This window comes from Dendrobates tinctorius, unplaced genomic scaffold (assembly GCF_039654945.1).
Source record: "Dendrobates tinctorius isolate UK_male_01 unplaced genomic scaffold, ASM3965494v1 ptg000375l, whole genome shotgun sequence".
Classification (NCBI taxonomy): Eukaryota; Metazoa; Chordata; class Amphibia; order Anura; family Dendrobatidae; genus Dendrobates; species Dendrobates tinctorius.
The window spans coordinates 829,566-852,764 of record NW_027362041.1 but is presented as its reverse complement, the minus strand read 5'-3'; the positions used below and the strand labels follow the sequence as shown (position 1 = coordinate 852,764).

The following is a 23,199-nucleotide window of genomic DNA, read 5'->3' as shown; positions in this document are numbered from 1 at the left end:
CCATAGTCCAGTAGTCAGTCAGTCAGTAGGTCGGTCAGTCAGTCAGTTGCATAGTCACCATAGTCGGGTAGTCAGTCACTAGGTCAGTAGCATAGTCACCAGGTCAGTCAGTAGCATAGTCACCATAGTCCGGTAGTCGGTCAGTCAGTCGCATAGTCACCATAGTCGGGTAGTCAGTCAGTCGGTAGAATAGTCACCAGGTCAGTCAGTAGCATAGTCACCATAGTCCGGTAGTCAGTCAGTAGCATAGTCACCATAGTCGTCAGTCCGATTTGATGTTACCATTTCTATCCCTGTTGGTAAAAATCACACTATCCCCATCCCTGTCAGTGTGATTTCCCGGCTTTTCAAAGGAGGTACAGTTCAACAGGAAGTTTTAAATTTCTCTGGGGTCATTCAGTTTGATTAGTTTGCACAAGTACTACAAAAAAAAAAAAGAAACAAAATTCACCAAAACCTGTGTTTTTGTCACAGCTTCTTTCCTGCAAAGAAATTTGCAGCAGAAAAAGCATCAAAGACACCCTGTGTGAACTTACCCTCAAGAATGCTGTTAAGAAGTATTAAATTGGTGGCTCCTAGGGTTTCAGGTAGCAAAGCCATTATATTACATTTTGACAGCTATTTACAGGGGCATTAGAGAACTACACAGCATTCCTAAAAATATGTATAAAATGTCCTTTGCAGCTCCATAATTGAGGCCTAATCAATGTTTAACACTATAATGAACCTTGAACACAATTCTCTAGATACCCCTAATGCAGAGGACTATAAAAAGATACAAAGACCATTGCAGCCCTGTGAGAAGCCCAAGATCTCAGTGGCCCCTGGGAGCCTGCTAAACCAGGCTGAATACCTGAGTTGTCTACTTGGGCTGTTCACAGATGCATAGAAAGGCTGGACTCTGAGCTACGGAGTTTAGCCTCTCAATGGACTTATCCAAGATATCTAGCTTTTATTGGTACATACAAAAGGGTAATGGAACAGAGATCAGGGTTGTATGATCTCCACCACTGCACAGGGAATGTGAATTGCAACAATTGTCCCAATGTTTGTGGCAAATCACCATCACCAAGTCATCAGTATCATGAGAATGCATTCCCGTGGTAAAGGACACATTATCTGATAATTCTGCATGTGCTCTGTAAGTATTCTGTAAATGCGACATTGCCGGCAACTGCTCCTCTCTGTAGGTCAGAACAACAAACATGCTTTGCGATTGATGTATAGTACAAGTAACCAGTGTGTAATGAAGATCACTGACCTTTACCTTTTCTGTGTCCTGCAGGCGAGCATCAATGAACACACATCATCTGGATGAATGAGACGTCCGATCCTCTGTTTTTGGGGCTCATTGTTCCACCATTTTGGAAATTGTAAACATGGCAGCATCGTAACCACAGGATAATGTAGTGGAAACAAACAACAGAACAGTTAAAATATAGAAAGGGCAATATTCACAGATAACTCATGCAGCAGAGTGACATGAGTTTGGCGCTTACTGTTCCACCATCTTGTAAATTATAAACATGGCAATATAGTAACTGCAGAATAATGTAGCAGAAATGAACAATACAGTCACATAATTGGCCCATCTGTCAGGTAGTCCATCATCCGTCCGATTTTACCATCCCCCTCCCTGTCAGTGTTTTTTGCACTTAAATTGCCAACTTTTCAAAAGGAGGTACAGTTCTACAGGAAGTTTTTTTTCCCTCTGGGACCAATTTTATTAGTTTGCACAAAAAAAAAAAAAAAAAAAAAAAAAAACCCCCAACAACAAACCACACAACATGCACCAAAAAAAAAAAATAAAAGCACCAAAACCAGCGTTTGTCGCAGCTTCTTTCCTGCAAAGAAATCAGGTTTTGCTGCAGAAAAAGCAGCATCAAAAACACCCTGTGTGAACTTACCCTAAAGAATGCTTCTTAAGTGTTAAATTGGTGGCGCCTAGGATTTCAGGTAGCAAATCCATTATAGTACATTCACTTTGACAGAGCTGTTTACAGGGGGCATTAAAGAACTACACAGCATTCCTTAAAAAAAAACAAAAAACATTATATATGTATAAAATGTCCTCTGCAGCTCCATGATTGATGCCTAATCAATGTTTAAACACTATAATGAACCTTGATCACAGTTCTCTACAGCTCCTTTCTGTAGATACCCCTAATGCACAGTACTATAAAAAAGTTACACAGAGACCAATGCAGCCCTGTGAGAAGCCTAAGATCTCAGTGGCCCCTGGGAGTCTGCTAAACCAGGCTGAATACCTGAGTTGTCTACTTGGGCTGTTCACAGGTGCATAGAAAGGCTGGACTCTGAGCTCCGGAGTCCTGCTGCTCTCTGGCCTTTTCTCAGATATCCAGCTTTTATAAAGGGTTATGGAACAGAGATCAGGGTTGTCTGATCTCCAACACTGCACAGGGAATGTGAATTGCAACAATTGTCCCAATGTTTGTGGCAAATCACCATGACCAAATCATCAGTATCATGAGAATGCATTCCCGTGGTAAAGGGCACATTATCTGATAATTCTGCATGTGCTCTGTAAGTATTCTGTAAATGCGACATTGCCAGCAACTGCTCCTCTCTGTAGGTCAGAACAACAGACATGCTTTGCGATTGATGTATAGTACAAGTAACCAGTGTGTAATGAAGATCACTGACCTTTACCTTTTCTGTGTCCTGCAGGCGAGCATCAATGAACACACATCATCTGGATGAATGAGACGTCCGATCCTCTGTTTTTGGGGCTCATTGTTCCACCATTTTGGAAATTGTAAACATGGCAGCATCGTAACCACAGGATAATGTAGTGGAAACAAACAACAGAACAGTTAAAATATAGAAAGGGCAATATTCACAGATAACTCATGCAGCAGAAGCATATTTGTATTCATCAGCAAAGTGATCTATCCTTCAGGCGTGAGAAGACTGTTTCTGTACCTTGGCACCATCTTGGGGCTATACCCTTTACTGTCCATTTTTATTCATTGAGATCAAGCTTTTTGGCTACTATGCACACCATATCTCTGTACTATGGTATAGGGGATATTTACTAATTATCCTTACATGTTGTTTGCTCTTACATATTACCACTTTGTGATGTATTATATTGTTTTCTCACCATTGATCTACTACTAACTTGATTGACATTACAATGTCTTATTTGACTAGATTTTTTTTTTTTTTTTTTTTTTTTTATCTGTTAGAAATGAAAATAAAATGTTTATGCCATCATGACTGACATTTCAGTGTTGTACGCCTTTGGTGCTTACTGTTCCACCATTTTGTAAATTGTAAACATGGCAATATAGTAACTGCAGAATAATGTAGCGGAAATGAACAACAAAACAGTCACATAATTGGTCAGTCAGGGAGTCACATAGTCAGGTAGTCTTCACAGGGCAGTAAGGGAAAACAGGGGATGTGGAACTAGGGCCCCTGAACTGCCCCTAAGACTAAGGGGGTCCCTGACTTTCCTTAACTTGGGTGTATACTAAAGTTAGTGAGGCCCAAGTCTCTGACCTGTCCCCTCTCCTGTTCAGCCCTGAACTAAACCCCCAACCCCCTCCCCAGGGGGTGAGGCAGGGAATAAAGTAAACTGCACCAAAAACCAGGGAAAGGTTAATACAGACACCTCGGTATTAAAGCAACTTAAAACATGAACTTAGCTTTGTCTGCTGCCAAAGCTCCAAGTAGCAGAGAAAGGCACTTGAGAGCAGCAGACAACTGAAGATCCACAGAAATCTGTCAGCTCCTGAATTCCAGCTTGGTTGGTCTCCAAAAGAGAAACAATATCACCAACAGTTAGTTGGTGCACCTGGTGAGCTTATGTAGGAAGGTGGGAGTGGCTTCCACCTTCATAGGTAATCACAATGCAGTAACACCAGCGGCCACCGGGGGGGCTCACCAGAAGACAAACTAATAATGCAGTAACACCAGCAGCCACCGGGGCAAAAACTATTAATCCCCGATGGCCTGAAAGGAAAAAAAGTTTTACTATGAGCCCAGATCTGCCACAGATCCAAAAATGGATCGTGACAGTAGTCACATAGTCAGGTAGTCAGTCAGGAATTCATGTAGGTAGGCATAGTCAGGTAGCGATTGTGTCTAGATTGAGGAAGGTGCTTTTAACCCCAGTTGCATCAGAAAATTATCTGGTCTAGCCTTGCACCTTGAAAGGCTAGATTAATGAGCGACATTAAGGTGGTGTCTGCATTCCATGTTTTCAACCAAAGAATGTGGCGTATGGCCACGATGTTGCTGTTCACTCTTGCTGAACAAGTGGCTGAATCCAAGGAGGCAGCTAGAAGGTATCTGCCAGCATGATCAATTTGGTGCGCTAACTCCGCCAGCTCATCTTGAGTTGCTGACGTCAAGATCCCCTTATGAAGTATCTTGGCCCAGGCTGAGATGGCCTTCGCCACCCATGTGGAGGCAAAGCTGGGACAGAAGCGCCGGTTGACTCAAACAGATTTAGCCAGTGATTCGATCTGCCTGTCAGTTGAATCCTTAAGTCACGCACCGTCTGGTAGGGATTGAACTGTCATGGAAGAGGATGGAGGGGGCAGTGGGAGCCCGTCAGAGGATGGAGGGGGCAGTGGGAAGCCTTCAGAAGATGGAGGATGATGTGTGAAGCTTTCAGAGGATGGAGGAGGCTGTGTGAGGGCTGCGGTGCACTGTGTGGAATGCTGTGTTGGGGCTGTGGGGAGGTGGAGACGACTACAGAGCCACACGGCCTCCTGATGTGACTTCAAGCGTCATGACAACTGACTGTATATACACGTACATGTGTCATGACAGCTACTTAGACTTTACATACATGGATTTTTACTTATCAAACCAAGGATGAAAAGGCTGGCCCACATTACAAATAGAGGCTGGAGAGCTGAGTCACCTATTGGGGCAAGGACTACAAGTTTCCCTAAGGAGCCAGTTTAGTCTTCAGGATGCCTTGTTACCTAGTTGAAAAAGGCCTTCTGGGGTCATCACACAACACAGAACAATAAAACTTTCACACTCCTCATCTATGAACAGTTCCAATATTTAGGTTTATCCCTCTCCCATAATGACAATTCTGCTGCATGTCACTTGTCTCATCTATTGTGTTATTTCTGTGCATAAATATGTGATTCTTCAGATGTTGTATTAGTCTAGCCTGATGACGAGACCCGAGTAGTCTCGAAAGCTTGCAATGTGTTACCTTTTAATGGCTAACTGAAAATATGGTATCAACCACTGAGGACTCTCAAATCTAAATATTGCATTAAGCTGAACTATCACTGTGGGACAGGGATACACGGTTATGGCCATAAACATTCCGACAGATCATAGATAAGGAGTATTACAGATTTATTGGTCTGATGTCCCCCACAAAGTCTGAGGAGCAAATTCCTTAATTGATATAAAAAGACAAATCCATGCGACACATTCATTCCTGCACTGTTTCAAAAGTTGTCACAAGTTCACAATCCCAAACTCCGTCCTCTAAGGCTGTGTGCACACGCTGCAGATTCACCTGCGGAAAGTATTAAGTTACGTAACGGTATTTTTCGGAAGCCCATGACCGCACCACGAGAGAGGGGATCCGCCCTTTAGGAACAGGAAACCTACAGATACAAAAGGGCGGCACCTCTCCCATGAATCAGTTGGATTACAGAGCTTGAGAGGCTACCATGGTTAGTACACAACATATAATATATACAACCTATCTACCCCATTTACCAGAAATATTTTTATACCATCTCCCACATAAAGTAAATTGTGGACAATCTTCTAAAGGCGTGCACCCCTATATGTGAACAAGGGAGGGAACTAAGGGTGCTGTCATGGGCTTCCGAAAAATACCGTTACCGGTACGTAACTTAATACCTTATTCGGACTCCCATGACAGCACCACGAGAGAATTACAGAGATGTAAACTAACTTAGGGAGGGACTACAGCCTGCAGCACCCTTAGCCCAAAGGTGAGATCTGAGGAGGCACCCATGTCTAACCGGTAGTGGTTTAAAAAGGTGGAAGGAGATGACCAGGTGGCCGCCTTACATATCTGATCAATTGACACTCCAGATCTTTCTGCCCAAGATGATGCCATGGCACGAGTGGAATGCGCCCTCAAGTTCTGCGGAGCCGGACCTCCACCTGCTGTGTAGGCAAGAGAGAGAGCCTCCCTAATCCACCTTGCTAATGTGCATTTCCATACCCTACAACCTTTCCTGGGACCTTGGAAGGATAGGAATAATGCATTCTCCTTCTTCCAAGGATCCGTGGCTGCTAAATATTTAAGTAAGCATCTCCTAATATCTAATGCCTGAAGTTTTTGCTCCTTAGGGTTGGTCGGATTAGGGAGGAAGGAAGGCAGAACTATCTCTTGTGTCCTGTGAAATTGTGATGCTACCTTGGGAAGGTATGCTGGATCTGGCCTTAGGATTACTCTATCCTGTTAGAACTCTGTGTAAGGGGGGCAATCTGGAAAGTGCCTGTATGTCGCTCACTCTACGTGCGGATGTTATCGCTACCAGAAATGCTGCCTTAAGAGATATAATCTTTAATGAGGCAGAATCCAAAGGTTCAAACGGACTCTCTGTCATGGCTGTAAGGACTAAGTTTAAGTCCCAAGGCACACATCTGTCCTTGTGTATGGGTCTCGATCTAGCCGCCGCTTTGATGAACCTTGCTGCCCAATAGTTATTGGCAATATCACATGCAAACAAGGCTCCTAAGGCTGAAACCTGTACTTTTAATGTACTTGTGGAGAGACCCAATTCGAGACCCTTCTGGAGAAATTCCAGAATATGTTTCGTGGGAATTCCATCTCTGACATCAAACTGAAAGGTGGATGGGAATCGCTTCCAGGTCCTAGCATAGATGTTAGTGGTAGTTAGTTTCCTGCTTTTTAGGAGGGTATCAATTAAATTCTTGGAGAACCCTCTATCCTTTAATAGTGTCCTCTCAAACACCACGCCGTCAAATGGAGTCACGCTACTTGTGGGAGGCTGACTGGCCCCTGGTAGAGGAGATCCGGAAGGTTGGGCAGTACCCAGGGATCGCCTACCGACATGGTCCTCAACCATGCGAACCATGTCCTCCTGGACCAAAAAGGGGGCAATTAATATGACTCTTGCCCGATCTTCCCTGATCTTCCTTACTACCAGAGGTAGAAGATTTAATGGCGGGAAGGCGTATGCCAGAGAAAAGTTCCATCTTATCAGGAGGGCATCCACTGCCAGTGGATTTTCCCTGGGATTCAGAGAGCAGAACGATTTTTCTTTCCTGTTTTCTCTGGTGGCAAAGAGGTCTACCTCTGGCTGCCCCCATCTGTGGACAGTTTGGTGGTAAATATCCCTGTTCAAAGCCCATTCTCCTTGCTTTAGAGCCTTGCGGCTTAGAAAGTCTGCCTTCACGTTGTCCTTTCCTCTGATGTGGAGCGCCATTAAAGATAGAAAAAAAAAAAAAAACTTTCCTCTGCTATCTGGAGGAGACGTTCTGTTATCCGCATCAGGGCGTCGGAGCGGGTTCCACCTTGGTGGTTGACATATGCTACCGCTACCTGGTTGTCCGAGAGTATCCTCACGTGATGGCCCTGTAGGTACATAATGAGTTTTTTGACTGCCCGCTCCATCGCCAATAGCTCTCTCTGGTTGGATGAGATCTCAGCATCAGAATCCCAATGTCCCTGTACCACTATGTCCCCCATATGGGCCCCCCAACCGAAGGGACTAGCGTCTGTGGTTATGATTTGGGTTATCTGCGTTATCCAGGGCACCCCTGAGGCTAGGTTCTCGTCATCGAGCCACCATCTAAGCGATGTAACAGCTGAGTGGCTTAGCAACACTCGACCCTGTAAGGAGCCTTCCAAGGCCCTGCTATTAACCAGGACGTCCTTCTGAAGGGCTCTAGTATAGAATTAAGCCCACCTGACTGCTGGGATGCATGAGGTTAGAGAGCCTAACAGGGACATGGCCTGTCTGAGGGTCATAGAAGGATTATCAATCACCCGAAGAACCTGCTGCTGTATCTTTTGCAATTTATCCAATGGCAACAGACACTGCTGAGTTTCTGAATTTAATAGTAAGCCTAGAAACTTCTGTATCTTTAAGGGCTGGAGTCGGGATTTCTCGTAGTTTAATATCCATCCGAGGTTTTCTAACCTGGACTTAGCTCTATCTGGGATATACAATGGCCCACCGATTTTCCCACAATCAAAAAATCATCTAAATATGGAACAATTAAGATGTCAACTTCCCGTAAATGAGCCATAACTTCGGGCACTATTTTTGTAAATACCCGGGGCGCTGCTGAGAGCCCAAAGGGAAGGGCTCTATACTGATAATGCCGGACTGTGCCGTCTACTGAAACCGCCACTCTCAGGTACTGCTGGAAATCTGCATGGATAGGTACATGATAGTATGCATCTTTCAAATCTATGACTGCCATAAAACACCCTTTAAACAATATTTTTATTGTTGTATTGATGGACTCCATCTTAAAAGTACGATTAACCAAAAACTCATTAAGGAAACGTAAATTAATAATCGTTCTTTATGTTTTATCAGGTTTTTGGATTAGGAATAAGGGAGAGTAGAACCCTCTTCCTCTCTCAGATTCTGGAACCTCTATCAGGACGTTTTTCTGGCATAGGCTCAAGACCTCCGCTTCTAAAGCTGCTTGTTCGAGGGGTGAAGATCTTATAGGAGTTGGTTTAAAGGTATCCCGCGGGACCTGGGTAAACTCCAATCTAAGCCCGGTGGATATTACCTTGCGCACCCAGTCACTATTTGTAATCTGTAACCATGCCGGGAGGAAGGATGACAGTCTGCCCCCCACGGGAATTACTAGTCATTGATTCTGTCTCTTTCGATCTCTCGACGAGCGTCTGAACATGTAGCCCGTACCTCTTCTCCTTCTATCTTCCCATCTGGGACGGTCACTAATAGGCGAAGAATTGCGCCTTCTCCCCTGACCGAATCTCCTTCTACCAAATGGACGTCGGTAGGACGCAGACCAGAGATTTGGGAATTTTTTCTTGTCGTCCCCAGCCTTCTCAAGCAGTATGTCCAAGACTGCGCCGAACAAATATTCACCCTCACATGGAATAGTACAGAGCTTCGCCCTGGACTGAATGTCTCCCTGCCAGCACTTTAGCCACAGGGCTCTACGAGCCGCATTAGAGAGACCTGCTGCCCTGGCGGCCATTCTTACTGCATCTGCCGAGGCATCTGCTAGGAAGGCTGCTCCCTCTTGGATTGTTGGTAGGGCCCCCAAGAATTGTTTGCCTCGACGTACCCTGTTTTAATTGCGACTCCAACTGGTCCAACCAGACCATCATGGACCTGGCCGTGCATGTTGATGCCACTGCTGGTCTTAAGGACCCGGCAGCCATTTCCCAGGTATTCTTAAGGAAGGTATCTGCCTTCCTGTCTAGGGGATCTTTAAGGGATCCCATGTCCTCAAAGGGTAGCGAGGATCTTTTCGATGCCTTCGCAATGGCTGCATCTAATTTGGGGGCCTTGTCCCAAGTATTCACTGCCGGATTGTCGAAGGGATATCTGCGTTTGAGGGCTGGTGGTAGCGACCCTCTTTTATCAGTTTTTTCCCCCACTCTCTGATCAGATCCTGGATTTTCTGATTTAATGGGAAGACTCTACGCTTCCTCTGCTCCAGCCCCCCGAACATGACATCCTGCATGGATAACTGGGGCTTAGGCTCCTCTACTTCCATTGTCCCTCTGACTACTTTGACCAGCTTGTCTACTCGGTCAAGTGGCAAACAAAACCGCCCAGAGTCCTCTTCTCCTGAGGAGGACGAGGGAGATGAAGCCTGGGAGTCTCTACTTCTCCTCCATTCTGCCGAGGAATCAGACTCCACCGGGACCCCGCCCCTTAGACTTTCCGGCTGGGACAAAGACCTTAGGGTTTCCTTCATCTCTGCCCTGACTATGTCCCTTAAACTCGCCGCTACCGCGGGCGACTCTTCCGCCACTGTCTGCTGAATACAGGGGGGGGGCACAACTTTTTGGGGCATGAGCCTGGTAATGGGGATGCACAGAGTGCGCATTCCCTGTGTTTAGTTTTACTTGTAGCCTTCTTCCCCTAGAATAAAACACAGAAGGGGGTCCCGTCACTCGTCACTGAGTGAACTTTCACGAAGATCACTTACCAGTGCCACAATCAAGGGCGGTAGTGATGCTTGTCGCTGTTTACAACTTAGGAACAGGAAACCAACTGATGCATGGGAGAGGTGCCGCCCTTTTGTATCTGTAGGTTTCCTGTTCCTAAAGGGCGGATCCCCTCTCTCGTGGTGCTGTCATGGGAGTCCGAATAAATCTGCAGGTCAAAAGATCTGCGGTTTAGCCCTGTGGTTTCACACCTCTACAATGGAGGTGGTGTGAATCCGCTGCGGATTCCACAGAAAGTGACATGCTGCGGATTGGAAACCGCAACAAATCCGCATGGAAAATTCAGCAGCGTGTGCACTGCTATTTTCGTTTCCATAGGTCATAATGGTACTGTACACCGCAGCAAAAACTGCTGCAGATCCACAGGGCCAAAACCGCCACGGATCCGCAGTAGAATCCACAGCGTGTGCACACACCCTAAGAGTTGAAGGTATGTTTTAATACAGTTAATTTCATGCCTATGGTGCTGTGATCAGGGATATAAAAATGTATGCCAGCACATGGCATCTACATAGCACAGTCATTGCAGAGCATTAACTTTCACCATCAACAGATGAGGGGTTATGGTAATATTTAAAGGCTGGGTGCCTGGTCACATGACACACCCAGCAGCAGCTCATCTGACTGAGGAGCCACAGAAGCCAACCCTTAAATGGAATTAATTTTGCATATTAACTATAGCAATTCACAAAGACTGCAGAACAGTCTCCAGGTGACAGCCTTACTCTCTCCCATCTGTACTATGTGCCCACTGTGCATATATTTTTTCAGCCACAAAAAAAAAAAACAAAAAAAAAAAAAAAAAAAAAAAAAAAAAAAACACACCCCACACGTTTCAAAAATGCACATTTTGTGCATTTTGTTTTTTTCAGTGCTGCATATTCTAGCTGAATAGAATGGCTGTCAACTTAAAAACACAAGTGGGGGGGAGCCCACGATAAATGCGGGCTATTTCCGCAACAAAAAGCGCCATTTTTAATTACCGAAGCTAAGAATGAAAGGGCCAGCCTTACCACATTATCATGGAGTGGTGGCAGGCCATCAGAGGGTGGAGGAGACTATGCTATGCTGTGTGGGGGCCGTGGTGGAGTGTGCGGTGCTGTGTTGGGGGCTGTGGTGCACTGTGTGGTGCTGGAGAGGACTACAGAGCCACACAGCCCCCTGGTGTGACTTCCACCAAGTGTCATGACAACTGACTGTATATACACATACATGTACTGTATGTACATGTGTCATGACAGATACTTATGTAGGGTCAGTGGGCCGGGCTGGGGGGGGTCCCTCGATATACCACGCAGCGACGTACAGACACAAGACAGAGGCAAGTTTCGGGTACAACAGGTCCAAGTTTATTTTCCACCGTCCGACTGACGGCCCTCACAGCACACCACACCACAATATCTTTCTCACGACCCTCGCGTCCAGGGCCACGTCACACACCGTACTTTACACCAGGGACGTATTTATACGTACCGCCCCTTTTTCACTCTGATGATCCTGTCAGCTCAGTCACTGTGGCCGCCTTAGGCCCGTACACCATCAGCACTTTACTGGTCAGTTTCGTCGTTCCAAATACGGTGTCCTACACCCAGAGCCTCGTCTATACTGCGGTTCTTCCTGTCAGGACCACCCCCCTGACTTCCTTTCACCTCAGTCCCCCTGGTTTGGTTTTCCTCACAGTGCACAAACTGTTGTAGTCCTCCTGTCACTGGAGCTCCCCCTGGGGACTGGAACCCTCCTGTCAAATTTATAATTCACGATTCCCTGTAACTCCGCCCCCATGACCAACAGTCTCCTAAGCCATAAGCTAATGTCAAGTCCTTTGCTCACACTCCTCCCTGCCCTCTAATGGTCAACCCAAGGTACTGCACGTCCACTACACTTTGTCAGCTGTTTCCCCACTGTAGTAACTGACACCTGTCTAAACCTTCCTTTCTCTGTTCTGACACGTCTGTCCGTCCGGTCACCTTCCCTACACTTAGACTATACATACATGGATTTTTATTTACCCAAACCAAGGATGAAGAGGCTGGTCCACATTACAATGGTAACCGGAGAGCAGCTTCATCCCTCCTTAGTGAAGGCACCCATTAAGGAAACTTAGTAGTCTTTGCCCCAAGGAGCCACACCTAGCTGGAAAAAAAAAAAAAAAAAAAAAAAAAGAAAAAAGAAAAAAGAAACCCCCCCCCCCCCCCCCCCCCCCCCCCCACCCACCCCACCCCACCCCCCAAACCTTCATTCGAGACCAGCCTACCATACTACAAGGAGACCTGCAGGACAGAGACCCTGCACTGCTGGAACATCAATGCCATAACAGTTAGTACATGGATAATGGCAGTGCATTGGGACGTATGTACCTTACTAATCCAGGAGATCATGTCTATTTCTTATACTTAAAATGTCTAAACCCCAAGAAGGGGTTGGATATTATTGAAACTAAAGGAAATACTCCACCTAGCAGGTAATATCTCCTCTCACTACCAACATCGGACTTATTAGAAGTGTTGAAAGAGAACTGCGGCTCATCACTCCTGTTTTACTGATGTTATATCCTAAAAGGCAATCTTCTTAGAGATATTTATACCCCCGACTGCCATGGTGGGAGTAACCACACTATAACTAGAGGGAAGTAGGTTTCCTCCCATCACAGAGGGGACTGTTTATTGCGAGGCAGAAGGACTATGGGGTTCTCAACTATAAGAGTCCTGGATGCAGCTTCTTTCACCTTAGTTGCCCTGACTGCTGGAAGAGCAGTGGGTATGGGATCCTCTGCCACATGACACAGTGCTGCTGATTCGCCACGAGGTGCAAAAGGAAGTGATGTCGTCCCTGGTAAACATAATACAATGGATTTATGGGACAGAATCTGTCTACCGGGTGTCAATCATACAATATGATGCCTAGAGGCACTATGAAGCGCTATAATGCAATATGACACAGAGGCACCATGACGCAATATAACACAGAGGCACTATGAAGCACTTTCACATAAAAGCTCTATGAAACAATATGACGCATAGAGGCACTGATGCAATATGACGCATAGAGGCACTGTGATGCAATATGATGCATAGAGGCACTATGAAGCAATATTTCACATAGAAGCTCTATGAAACACTGATGCATAGAGGCACTATGACACAATATGACACATACAGGCACTATAAAGCATAGAGGCACTATGAAGCAAAGAGGCACTATAAAACACTAAAGCAATATGATGCATAGAAGCACCATGATGCAATATGACGCATAGAGGCACTATGAAGCAATATAATGCATAGAGGCACTATAAAGCAATGCAACACAAAGGCACTATGAGGCACTTTCACATAAAAGCTCTATGAAACACTATGGTGCATAGAGGCACTATGACGCATAGAGGCACTGATGCAATATTTCACATAGAAGCTCTATGAAACACTATGATGCAATATGACGCATAGAGGCACTATGAAGCAATATGACGCATAGAGGCGCTATATGACAATATGACGCATAGAGGCGCTATGAAGCAATATGACGCACTATAATTCAATATGACGCATAGAAGCACTATGAAGCAATATGACGCGCTATAATGCAATATGAAGCATAGAGGCGCTATGAAGCAATATGACGCACTATAATTCAATATGACGCATAGAGGCACTATGAAGCAATATGACACGCTATAATGCATAGAGGAACTATGAAGCAATATGACGCACAGAGGTGCTATATGGCAATATGACGTGCTATAATGCAATATGACGCATAGAAGCACTAGAAGCAATATTACGCATAGAGATGCTATGAACCAATATGATGCGCTATAATGCAATATGACGCATAGAGGCACTATGAAGCAATATGATGCATAGAGGCACTATGAAGCAATATGACACTAATTCAATATGATGCATAGAGGTGCTATGAAGCAATATGACGCGCTATAATGCAATATGAAGCATAGAGGCGCTATGAAGCAATATGATGCACTATAATTCAATATGACATGCTATAATGCAATATGACGCATAGAGGCGCTATGACGCGCTATAATGCAATATGAAGCATAGAGGCGCTATGAAGCAATATGACGCACTATAATTCAATATGACGCATAGAAGCACTATGAAGCAATATGACGCGCTATAATGCATAGAGGAACTATGAAGCAATATGACGCATAGAGGCGCTATATGGCAATACGACGCATAGAGGCGCTATGAAGCAATATGACGCACTATAATTCAATATGACGCATAGAGGCGCTATGAAGCAATATGACGCGCTACAATGCAATATGACGCATAGAGGCGCTAGGAAGCAATATGACGCACTATAATTCAATATGACGCATAGAGGCGCTATGAAGCAATATGACGCTATAATGCAATATGATGCATAGAGGAACTATGAAGCAATATGACGCATAGAGGCGCTATGAAGCAATATGACGCGCTATAATGCAATATGAAGCATAGAGGCGCTATGAAGCAATATGACGCACTATAATTCAATATGACGCATAGAGGCACTATGAAGCAATAAGACACGCTATAATGCATAGAGGAACTATGAAGCAATATGACGCATAGAGGTGCTATATGGCAATATGACGTGCTATAATGCAATATGACGCATAGAAGCAATATTACGCATAGAGATGCTATGAACCAATATGATGCGCTATAATGCAATATGACGCATAGAGGCACTATGAAGCAATATGATGCATAGAGGCACTATGAAGCAATATGACACTAATTCAATATGACGCATAGAGGTGCTATGAAGCAATATGACGCGCTATAATGCAATATGAAGCATAGAGGCGCTATGAAGCAATATGACGCACTATAATTCAATATGACGCATAGAGGCGCTATGAAGCAATATGACGCATAGAGGCGCTATAATGCAATATGATGCATAGAGGAGCTATGAAGCAATATGACGCGCTATAATTCAATATGATGAATAGATGAACTATGAAGCAATATTATGCGCTATAATGCAATATGACAGAGGAACTATGAAGCAATATGACGCGCTATAATGCATTATGACGCATAGAGGCAATATGACGCATAGAGACGCTATGACGCATAATAATTCAATATGACGCATAGAGGCACTATGAAGCAATATGATGCGCTTTAATGCAATATGACGCATAGAGGCACTATGAAGCAATATGACATGCTATAATTCAATATGACGCATAGAGGCACCATGAAGCAATATGACACGCTATAATTCAATATGACGCATAGAGGCACCATGAAGCAATATGACACACTATAATGCAATATCACGCATAGAGGCGCTTTGAAGCAATATGACGCATAGAGGCACTATGAAGCAATATGACGCATAGAGGCACTATGAAGCGCTATAACGCAATATGACGCTTAGAGGCACTATGAAGCAATATGACACATAGAGGCACCATGAAGCGCTGTAATGCAATATGACGCATAGAGGCACTATGAAGTGCTACACTGTATGACAGAGGCACTATGAAGTGCTATAATGCAATATGGTGCATACAGGCACTATGAAGCACTATATTGCAATATGACGCATAGAGGCACTATGATACCATATGATGTACATAGGCCCCATGAGGCACAGATAGACATATGACCATGCTTGAAGGTGCCAAACAAGAGACCAGGCCTACAGTTACATTCAAGAGAGCAACCTCTCAGAGTTCCAGATAAACCTCCACTCTGAATATAACAAAAAAAGAAATGACCTAGTTACAAAAGGCGCTTCCAAAATAACATACCCTGTTTCCCCGAAAGTAGGACCCCCCCGAAAGTAAGACAGGGTGGGGGTTACGGGGGGGTCCTTCAATGTAAGGCCTCCCCCGAATGTAAGGCAGGGTTGGGGGCCGCTGTGAAATGTAAGGCCCTTACCTTTGGGCCGCCGCTGTCCCCCATTGGGTCCCCAGGCTCCAGAGGTGTCCTCAGGTGCAGCTGGGCGGGTCCAGCGCTCATGGGGTTAACTCGCCGTGCTAACCCCGCAATCCGCCCAGCTCAACAGCTCATTGGCCGCCCCTGTTCCCCACGTCACCGCCGGCCCCCGGCTCGAGCACTGATTGGTCCAGCAGCTTGGGCTGTAATTGGCCGCCCCAGCCCCACGTCACCGCTGTTTCCCTGCTGATTGGCACAGCGTTCCCTGCAGCACAGGCCTTCCGCACCCACAGCCGCACCGCAGAGGAAAACATCCAGCATTTAAAAACCAAGTAGGGAAACATGTACTGTATAGGGTATGGGGCTGTGTGCAGTGGGATACGGCACTGTTATGGGGTGTGGGGCTGTGTGCAGTGGGATACGGCACTGTTATGGGGTGTAACAGCATGTTAATAAATGTTAATTTATTGGTTAAAAAGAAATTGTCATTTTTTTTCGGCTAGTGTAAGACCTCCCCCGAAAGTAAGACAGGGTGGGACTTTTTGGGGTAAAATTAATGTAAGACAGGGTCTTACTTTCGGGGAAACACGGTACTACCTTCAAATGAACTGAAGGATATGCCAAGCAAAAACTCAAGGTTTTTTTTTTTTTTTTTTTTTTTTTTTTTTTTTTTTTTATTTAACAGATATTGACACAATGTTTAAAAAGGATTCAGTGGATAAATACACACATATATGGACCTGAAAACACAGGAATATACCCACACCATAAGCATATTTAAAAAAAAAAAAAAAAAAAAAAAAAAAAAAAATATATATATATACACACACACACTATATATATATATATATATATATATATATATATATATATATATATATATATATCCAGAGCACATAAAAAAATATTTTTTTTTTTTATATTTAAATAGGGTTCCTCAGAAAAGGCTACCTTATGTATGGAGCAAAGCTTTCTTCAATGTTAATGGGGGGGGGGGGGGGGGGGGGGGAAAGAGTCATTCGCAGCTCTATTTAGATGCCCATATAACTAGGACTCTATATAGAAACCTTTATAGCACCTCACAACAGATTGTCTACATATAGATTCTCTCGCAAATTGCTTGCTATCACTACATCCAAAAGCAATAAATAGATAACATTAAAGTGCATAGTACTAGATAATGTTCAATACTTGTGCAAAAATATACTTACATTACTTGCAGAGACAAAACCATATAATAAGGTGCAAAATAAGCTACCAGGTATAGCAGTAATCAGATAGGGATGAAAAGGTGCAGTGGTTAAAGTGCAAGCATGCTACTAGAGGTTTACAATAGTTAACTAGACATGAAGGCAGAAACACATAAACAAGGGGTATACATGACCTGGTTAGCAGCAAGCACCCCGCCATACATTTCACATTAGCTTCTTCTGATGGGGGTGTAATGGTGACATATAGCGATGTGCCCGGCTTTTTATACCATGTGCACCCTAATGACAGCAGCTGATGGCGCTTCCACAGACTCACCTGGAGGTGATGTCACCCTCATTCAGCATCCCTTGCAGTCTGTCCACTCCCTGCTAACCAGGTCATGTATACATTGTATACATGTATAACATTAATTAACATTCAAGAAAGCTTTGCGCCATACATAAGGTAGCCTTTTCTGAGGAACCCTATTTAAAATTAATTTTTTTTTTCCATATGCTGTGGATATTTATTCATTTTTTTTAATATGCTTATGGCGTGGGTATATTAATTCCTGTGTTTTCAGGTCCATATATGTGTGTATTTATCCACTGAATCCTTTTTAAAAATTGTGTGTCAATATCTGTTAAATAAAAAACCCTTGAATTTTTACTTGGCGTATGTTTCAGTACATTTGTAGGTAGTATACTCCACTCTGAATAGTACATCTCAATTGTCACAGTGATCTCACCTGAAGGAGCCAATTAATTGAGCCGCAGCTGGCAATCTTCATGGAGACAATGTGCTGGATTAACCCCCTTTGTCCTCTATGGGTGGAGTAGTTAGGGTATGTGCACACGTTGCAGATTCTGCTGTGGAATTTTCCACGCAGATTTTGCTTAATCCGCAGGTAAAATGACCTGCGGATTTAGTGCAGATTTTGTGCGGATTTCCCCTGCAGATTTCTATAATGGAGCAGGTGGAAAACTGCTGCAGAACTGCACAAAAGAAGTGACATGCTGCTTTTTTAAGGCAATGTGCACACGGTGCATATTCTGCTTTGTAATTTTCCGCGCAGAATTTACTAAATCCGCAGGTCAAATGACCTGCATTTTTCCTGCAGATTTAGTACATTTTTTTGTGCGGTTTTACTGCATGTTTTGTTCGGTTTTCCACCTGCTGATTTCTAGAATGGAGCAGGTGGAAAATTGCAGCAAAACCGCACAAAAGAAGTGACATGCTGCTTTTTTCATTCCGCACCAAATCTGCACAGAGAAAAAAGCAGCATGTGCACTGCGGATTTTGTTTTACATAGGCTACAATGGTACTGTACATCACATGCAGTTCTGCTGCGTATACACAGGGCCAAATCCGCTGTGTATCTGCAGCAGAATCCGCACCGTGTGCCATAGCCTAATGCAAAGAGGTAAACATCTGTTTACTGAACCATAAAATTGAAACATATGCTTCACAAAGTCACTCTGAAGCCCCCCATAAGGCTCTGTGCAGACAAAACATGCAATTAAGGCTAGTTTCACATTAGCGTTTTTTTGTACAGCGCATCGGGCGCATAAAAAACGCAAAGAAAAACGCAAAACAAACGCGCGTTTTTTTAACGTCATGCGCACGCTGATGCATCAAAAAACGCAGCGTTGCTTGCGTTTTACATGCGTTTGCGTTTTTTTATGCACATGCGTTTTTAGGTGTGTCATTTTTTCCATTGTCTAGAGAACATTCTAGACTTGTTTAACTCAAAAACGCATGCGCAAAAAAAGCGACCATGCGCACGCATGCGTTCCCATAGACTTCAATGTGTTGTTTTTGCGCATTCCGTGCGCAAGCGTGCGCATGCGTTTTTTTGCCAAGACAGGGCGCACCAAAAAATGCAACATGTTGCGTCTGGCGCGTCTGGCGCGAAAGACAAAAAAACGCATGCGCACGAAAACGCAAGTATGCGCAAGACCATGCGCACGTCATGTTAAATATAGGTGCACAGTGCGAATGCGCACGGGTGCACACGATGCGCTGCGCACAAAAGCGCAAATGTGAAACCAGCCTAAGCCCTTCAAGACCCAAGCCTATTTTGACCTTAATGACATGGCCATTTTTTGCAATTCTGACCAGTGTCCGTTTATGAGGTAATAACTCAGGAACGAATGCTAGCGATTCTGAGATTGTTTTTTCGTAACATATTGAGCTTCATGTTAGTGGTAAATTTAGGTCGATAATTTTTGCGTTTATTTGTGAAAAATGGAAATTTTGGCGAAAATGTTGAAAATTTCATAATTATCAAATTTTGAATTTTTTGTTAGGAAGTTATAAGGGTTAAAAGTTGACCAGCGATTTCTCATCTTTACAACAAAATTTGCAAAACCATTTTTTTTAGGACCAGTTCACATTTGAAGTCACTTTGAGGGGTCAATATGGCAGAAAATACCCAAAAGTGACACCATTCTAAAAACTGCACCCCTCAAGCGACTCAAAACTACATTAAAGAAGATTATTAAGCCTTCAGGTGCTTCACAGGAACTAAAGCAACATGGAAGGAAAAATGGACATTTTAATTTTTCCAACAAAAATTTTCTTTGAGCAGCAAGTTTTTCATTTTCACATGGGTTTACAGGATAAAATGGATCCTAACATTTGTTGAGCAATTTCTCCTGAGTACACCGATACCTCATATGTGGTCATAAACTACTGTGTGGGCGTACGGCAGGGCTCAGAAGGGAAGGAGCGTCATTTGATTTTTTGAATGGAAAATATGCTGGAATATTTAGGCCATGTGCACACGTTGTGGATGGTGCTGTGGATTTTTCCACGCGGATTTGGAAAAATCTGCAGGTAAGTCCGCAGGTCAAAAAACCTGCAGTTTATCTGCGGATTAGCCTGCTGTTTTCCCCTGCGGTTTGACACCTGTACAATGGAGCAGGTGTGAAACCGCTGCGGATTTCACACAAAGAATTGACATGTTGCGGATTTAAAACCGCAGCAAATCTGTGCGGAAAAATCAGCAGCATGTGCACTGCTTTTTTTTATTTCCATTGAATAGAATGGTACTGTACACCGCAGAAAAATCTGGGTCAAAAACGCTGCGGATCCGCAGCAGAATCCGCATCGTGTGCACATGGCCTTAGCGGTTGCCATGTCGCGTTTGGAGAGTCCCTGTGTGCCTAAACATTGGAGCTCCCCCACAAATGACACCATTTTGGATACTAGACCACCCAAGGAACTTATCTAGATGTCTGGTGAGCACTTTGAACCCCCAAGTGCTTCACAGAAGTTTATAACGCAGAGTCGTGAAAATAAAAAATCATTTTTTTCCTCAAAAAAAGATTTTTTTAGCCCACAATTTTTTTTATTTTAACAAGGGTAACAGGAGAAATTGGACCCCAAAAGTTGTTGTCCAGTTTGTCCTGAGTACGCTGGTACCCCATATGTGGGGGGACCACTGTTTTGGCACACGTCGGGGCTTGCAAGGAAAGTAGTGACGTTTTGAAATGCCGACTTGATGGAATGGTCTGCGGGCGTCATGTTACGTTTGCAGAGCCCTTGATGTGCCTAAACAGTGGAAACCCCTCACAAGTGATCCCATTTTGGAAACTAGACCACCCAAGGAACTAACCTAGATGTGAGGTGAGCACTTTGAACCCCCAAGTGCTTCACAGAAGTTTATAACGCAGAGCCGTGAAAATATAAAATCATTTTTTTCCTCAAAAAATCATATTTTTTAGCCCACAATTTTTTATTATAACAAGGGTAACAGGAGAAATTCGACCCCAAAAGTTCTTGTCCAGTTTGTCCTGAGTACAATGGTACCCCATATGTGGGGGGGAACCACTGTTTGGGCACACATCAGGGCTCGGAATGGAAGTAGTGACGTGTTGAAATGCAGACTTGATGGAATGGTCTGCGGGCGTCATGTTACATTTGCAGAGCCCCTGATGTGCCAAAACAGTGGAAAGCCCCACAAGTGACCCCATTTTAGAAACTAGACCGCCCAAGGAACTTATCTAGATGTGTGGTGAGCCCTTTGAACCCCCAAGTGCTTCACAGAAGTTTATAATGCAGAGCCATGGAAATAAAAAATCATTTTTTTTCCACAAAAATCATTTTTTTTAGCCCCCAATTTTTTATTTTCCAAAGGGTAAAAGGAGAAATTAGACCTCCAGAGCTGTTGTGCAATTTTTACTGAGTACGCTGATACCCCATCTGTGGGGGTAAACCACTGTTTGGGCACACGTTGGGGCTCGGAATGGAGGGAGCACTGTTTGACTTTTTGAACACAAAATTGGCTGGAATAAATGGTGGTGCCATGTCATGTTTGGAGACCCCGTGATGTGCCTAAACAGTGAAACCCCTTAATTCTATCTCCAACCCTAACCCCAACACACCCCTAATCCCAACACTAATCATAACCCTAACCACAACCCTAACCCTAACACACCCCTAACCATAATCCCAACTCTAACCCTAACCCTAACCACAAGGCTAACCCTAATTCCAAACCCAACCTACCCCTAACCCTAATCTTAACCCTAATTCTAACCCTAACTCTAATTACAACCCTAACCCTAATCCCAACCCTAATTCCAACCCTAACCCTAATTCTAACCCTAATGAAAAAATAAAAATATTTTCTTTATTTTATTACTTATCCCTACCTATGGGGGTGACAAAGGGGATGTTTATTTACCTTTTTTTATTGTGATCACTGTGAGAGTTTATCACAGTGATCACAATAAATGAATGAATCTGCAGCCGGCAGATTCCGGCGGTCACACTGCGCATGCTTCTGCCATTTTCCAAGATGGCGGAACCCATGATCCGGGAAGGTGGGACACTGGGATGGCCAGCGGGACATAGGAGGTACCAGGGGTGACGGGGAGATCAGAAAGTGGGGGGAGTGGAGGGAAGGGGAGGGGGAGCAGATGATGACTGTGGTGGCTTATCGGCACAATCAGTCGGTGGAGGCGGTCGATCGGCGCCATCAGTCGGTGGGGGGGGTTGATCGGTGTCTCCAGCCATGGAAGATGCTATTGCAGCATCGGCCATGGCTGGATTGTGATATTTCACCAAGTTTCATTGGTGAAATATTACAATCGCTCGGATTAGCTGTTAAAAGTGAAACAGCCAATCAGAGCAATCGTAGCCACGTGGGGGCTAATCCACCCCCCGGGGTGAAGTAGAAAGGGTCCTGTGTGCGGGTCGGGTGACCTTACAGTGAACCCGGTCACCCGACCCGCAGGGGGCTATGAATTCATGATGCCATATAGGCGTCAGGGGTCGTATTGGCACCGACTTTCATGATGCCTACGTGGCGTCAAAGGTCGGGAAGGGGTTAACTGAAGTCAAATCAAAAGATGTAGCCTGGACATATGGCCTTACTAAAGCCTAGAGGCCCAAGGCCTAGCTGCATAACTTGTAAAAGGACACCTCAGCACATAAGACTGCACGTGTGCCCTGAGGACTACTACCAGCATGCTGCTGCGTACCAGGGATTTCCAGCTGGTATTTCATTCTGGCACTTGACTGGCCTCAAGCTGCTGCCACCTGACGAGAGCAGTCACATTCAGCCTAGAATGGTTGGCGACCCTCGGAGAGCAGGAGGGAGAGTGAGTGAACTCCTGCACGCTGCTTCACTGACACCTGCCGGATGCTGTAGCAACCAGCTGCACGCTGAGCGTACAGCTATAACCGTAGTGCGAACGCAAAAGCGTAAATCAAAATTCCGCCGACGTTCGTCTTCTTTTTTCGTCGACGGGATCGCGCGGTGCTAACGGCGCCCAGAAAGTTGATGGGCCAGAGTGATACTGTTGAGCGTGACTCTAGTCTGACACTGTGAAGAGACATAAGAGGTGTAGAATAAATGGGAGGCCCCCATCCCGTCCTCCACCCGGGGGTCGAAAAAGGGGATGCCGCCAGTGAAAT

General features: G+C 44.6%; 1 protein-coding gene across 2 annotated transcripts; it reads right to left on the bottom strand.

Annotated features, from left to right (window-relative positions):
* Positions 1 to 1,748: 1,748 nt before the first annotated feature.
* On the bottom strand, positions 1,749 to 10,278 carry LOC141075837 (uncharacterized). 2 transcript variants are annotated; one of them, XM_073562981.1, is made up of 2 exons: positions 2,665 to 10,278; positions 1,749 to 2,030 (listed from the first exon to the last, which is right to left on the bottom strand). In XM_073562981.1, exon 1 carries the CDS (start codon positions 7,431 to 7,433, stop codon positions 6,435 to 6,437), a length of 999 nt encoding a protein of 332 aa, XP_073419082.1. In that variant the 5' UTR covers positions 7,434 to 10,278; the 3' UTR covers positions 1,749 to 2,030; positions 2,665 to 6,434. The 2 variants fall into 2 exon arrangements, with proteins under 2 accessions (XP_073419082.1, XP_073419083.1); XM_073562982.1 differs by having other exon boundaries at positions 2,671 to 10,278.
* Between the last annotated feature and the right edge of the window lie 12,921 nt (positions 10,279 to 23,199).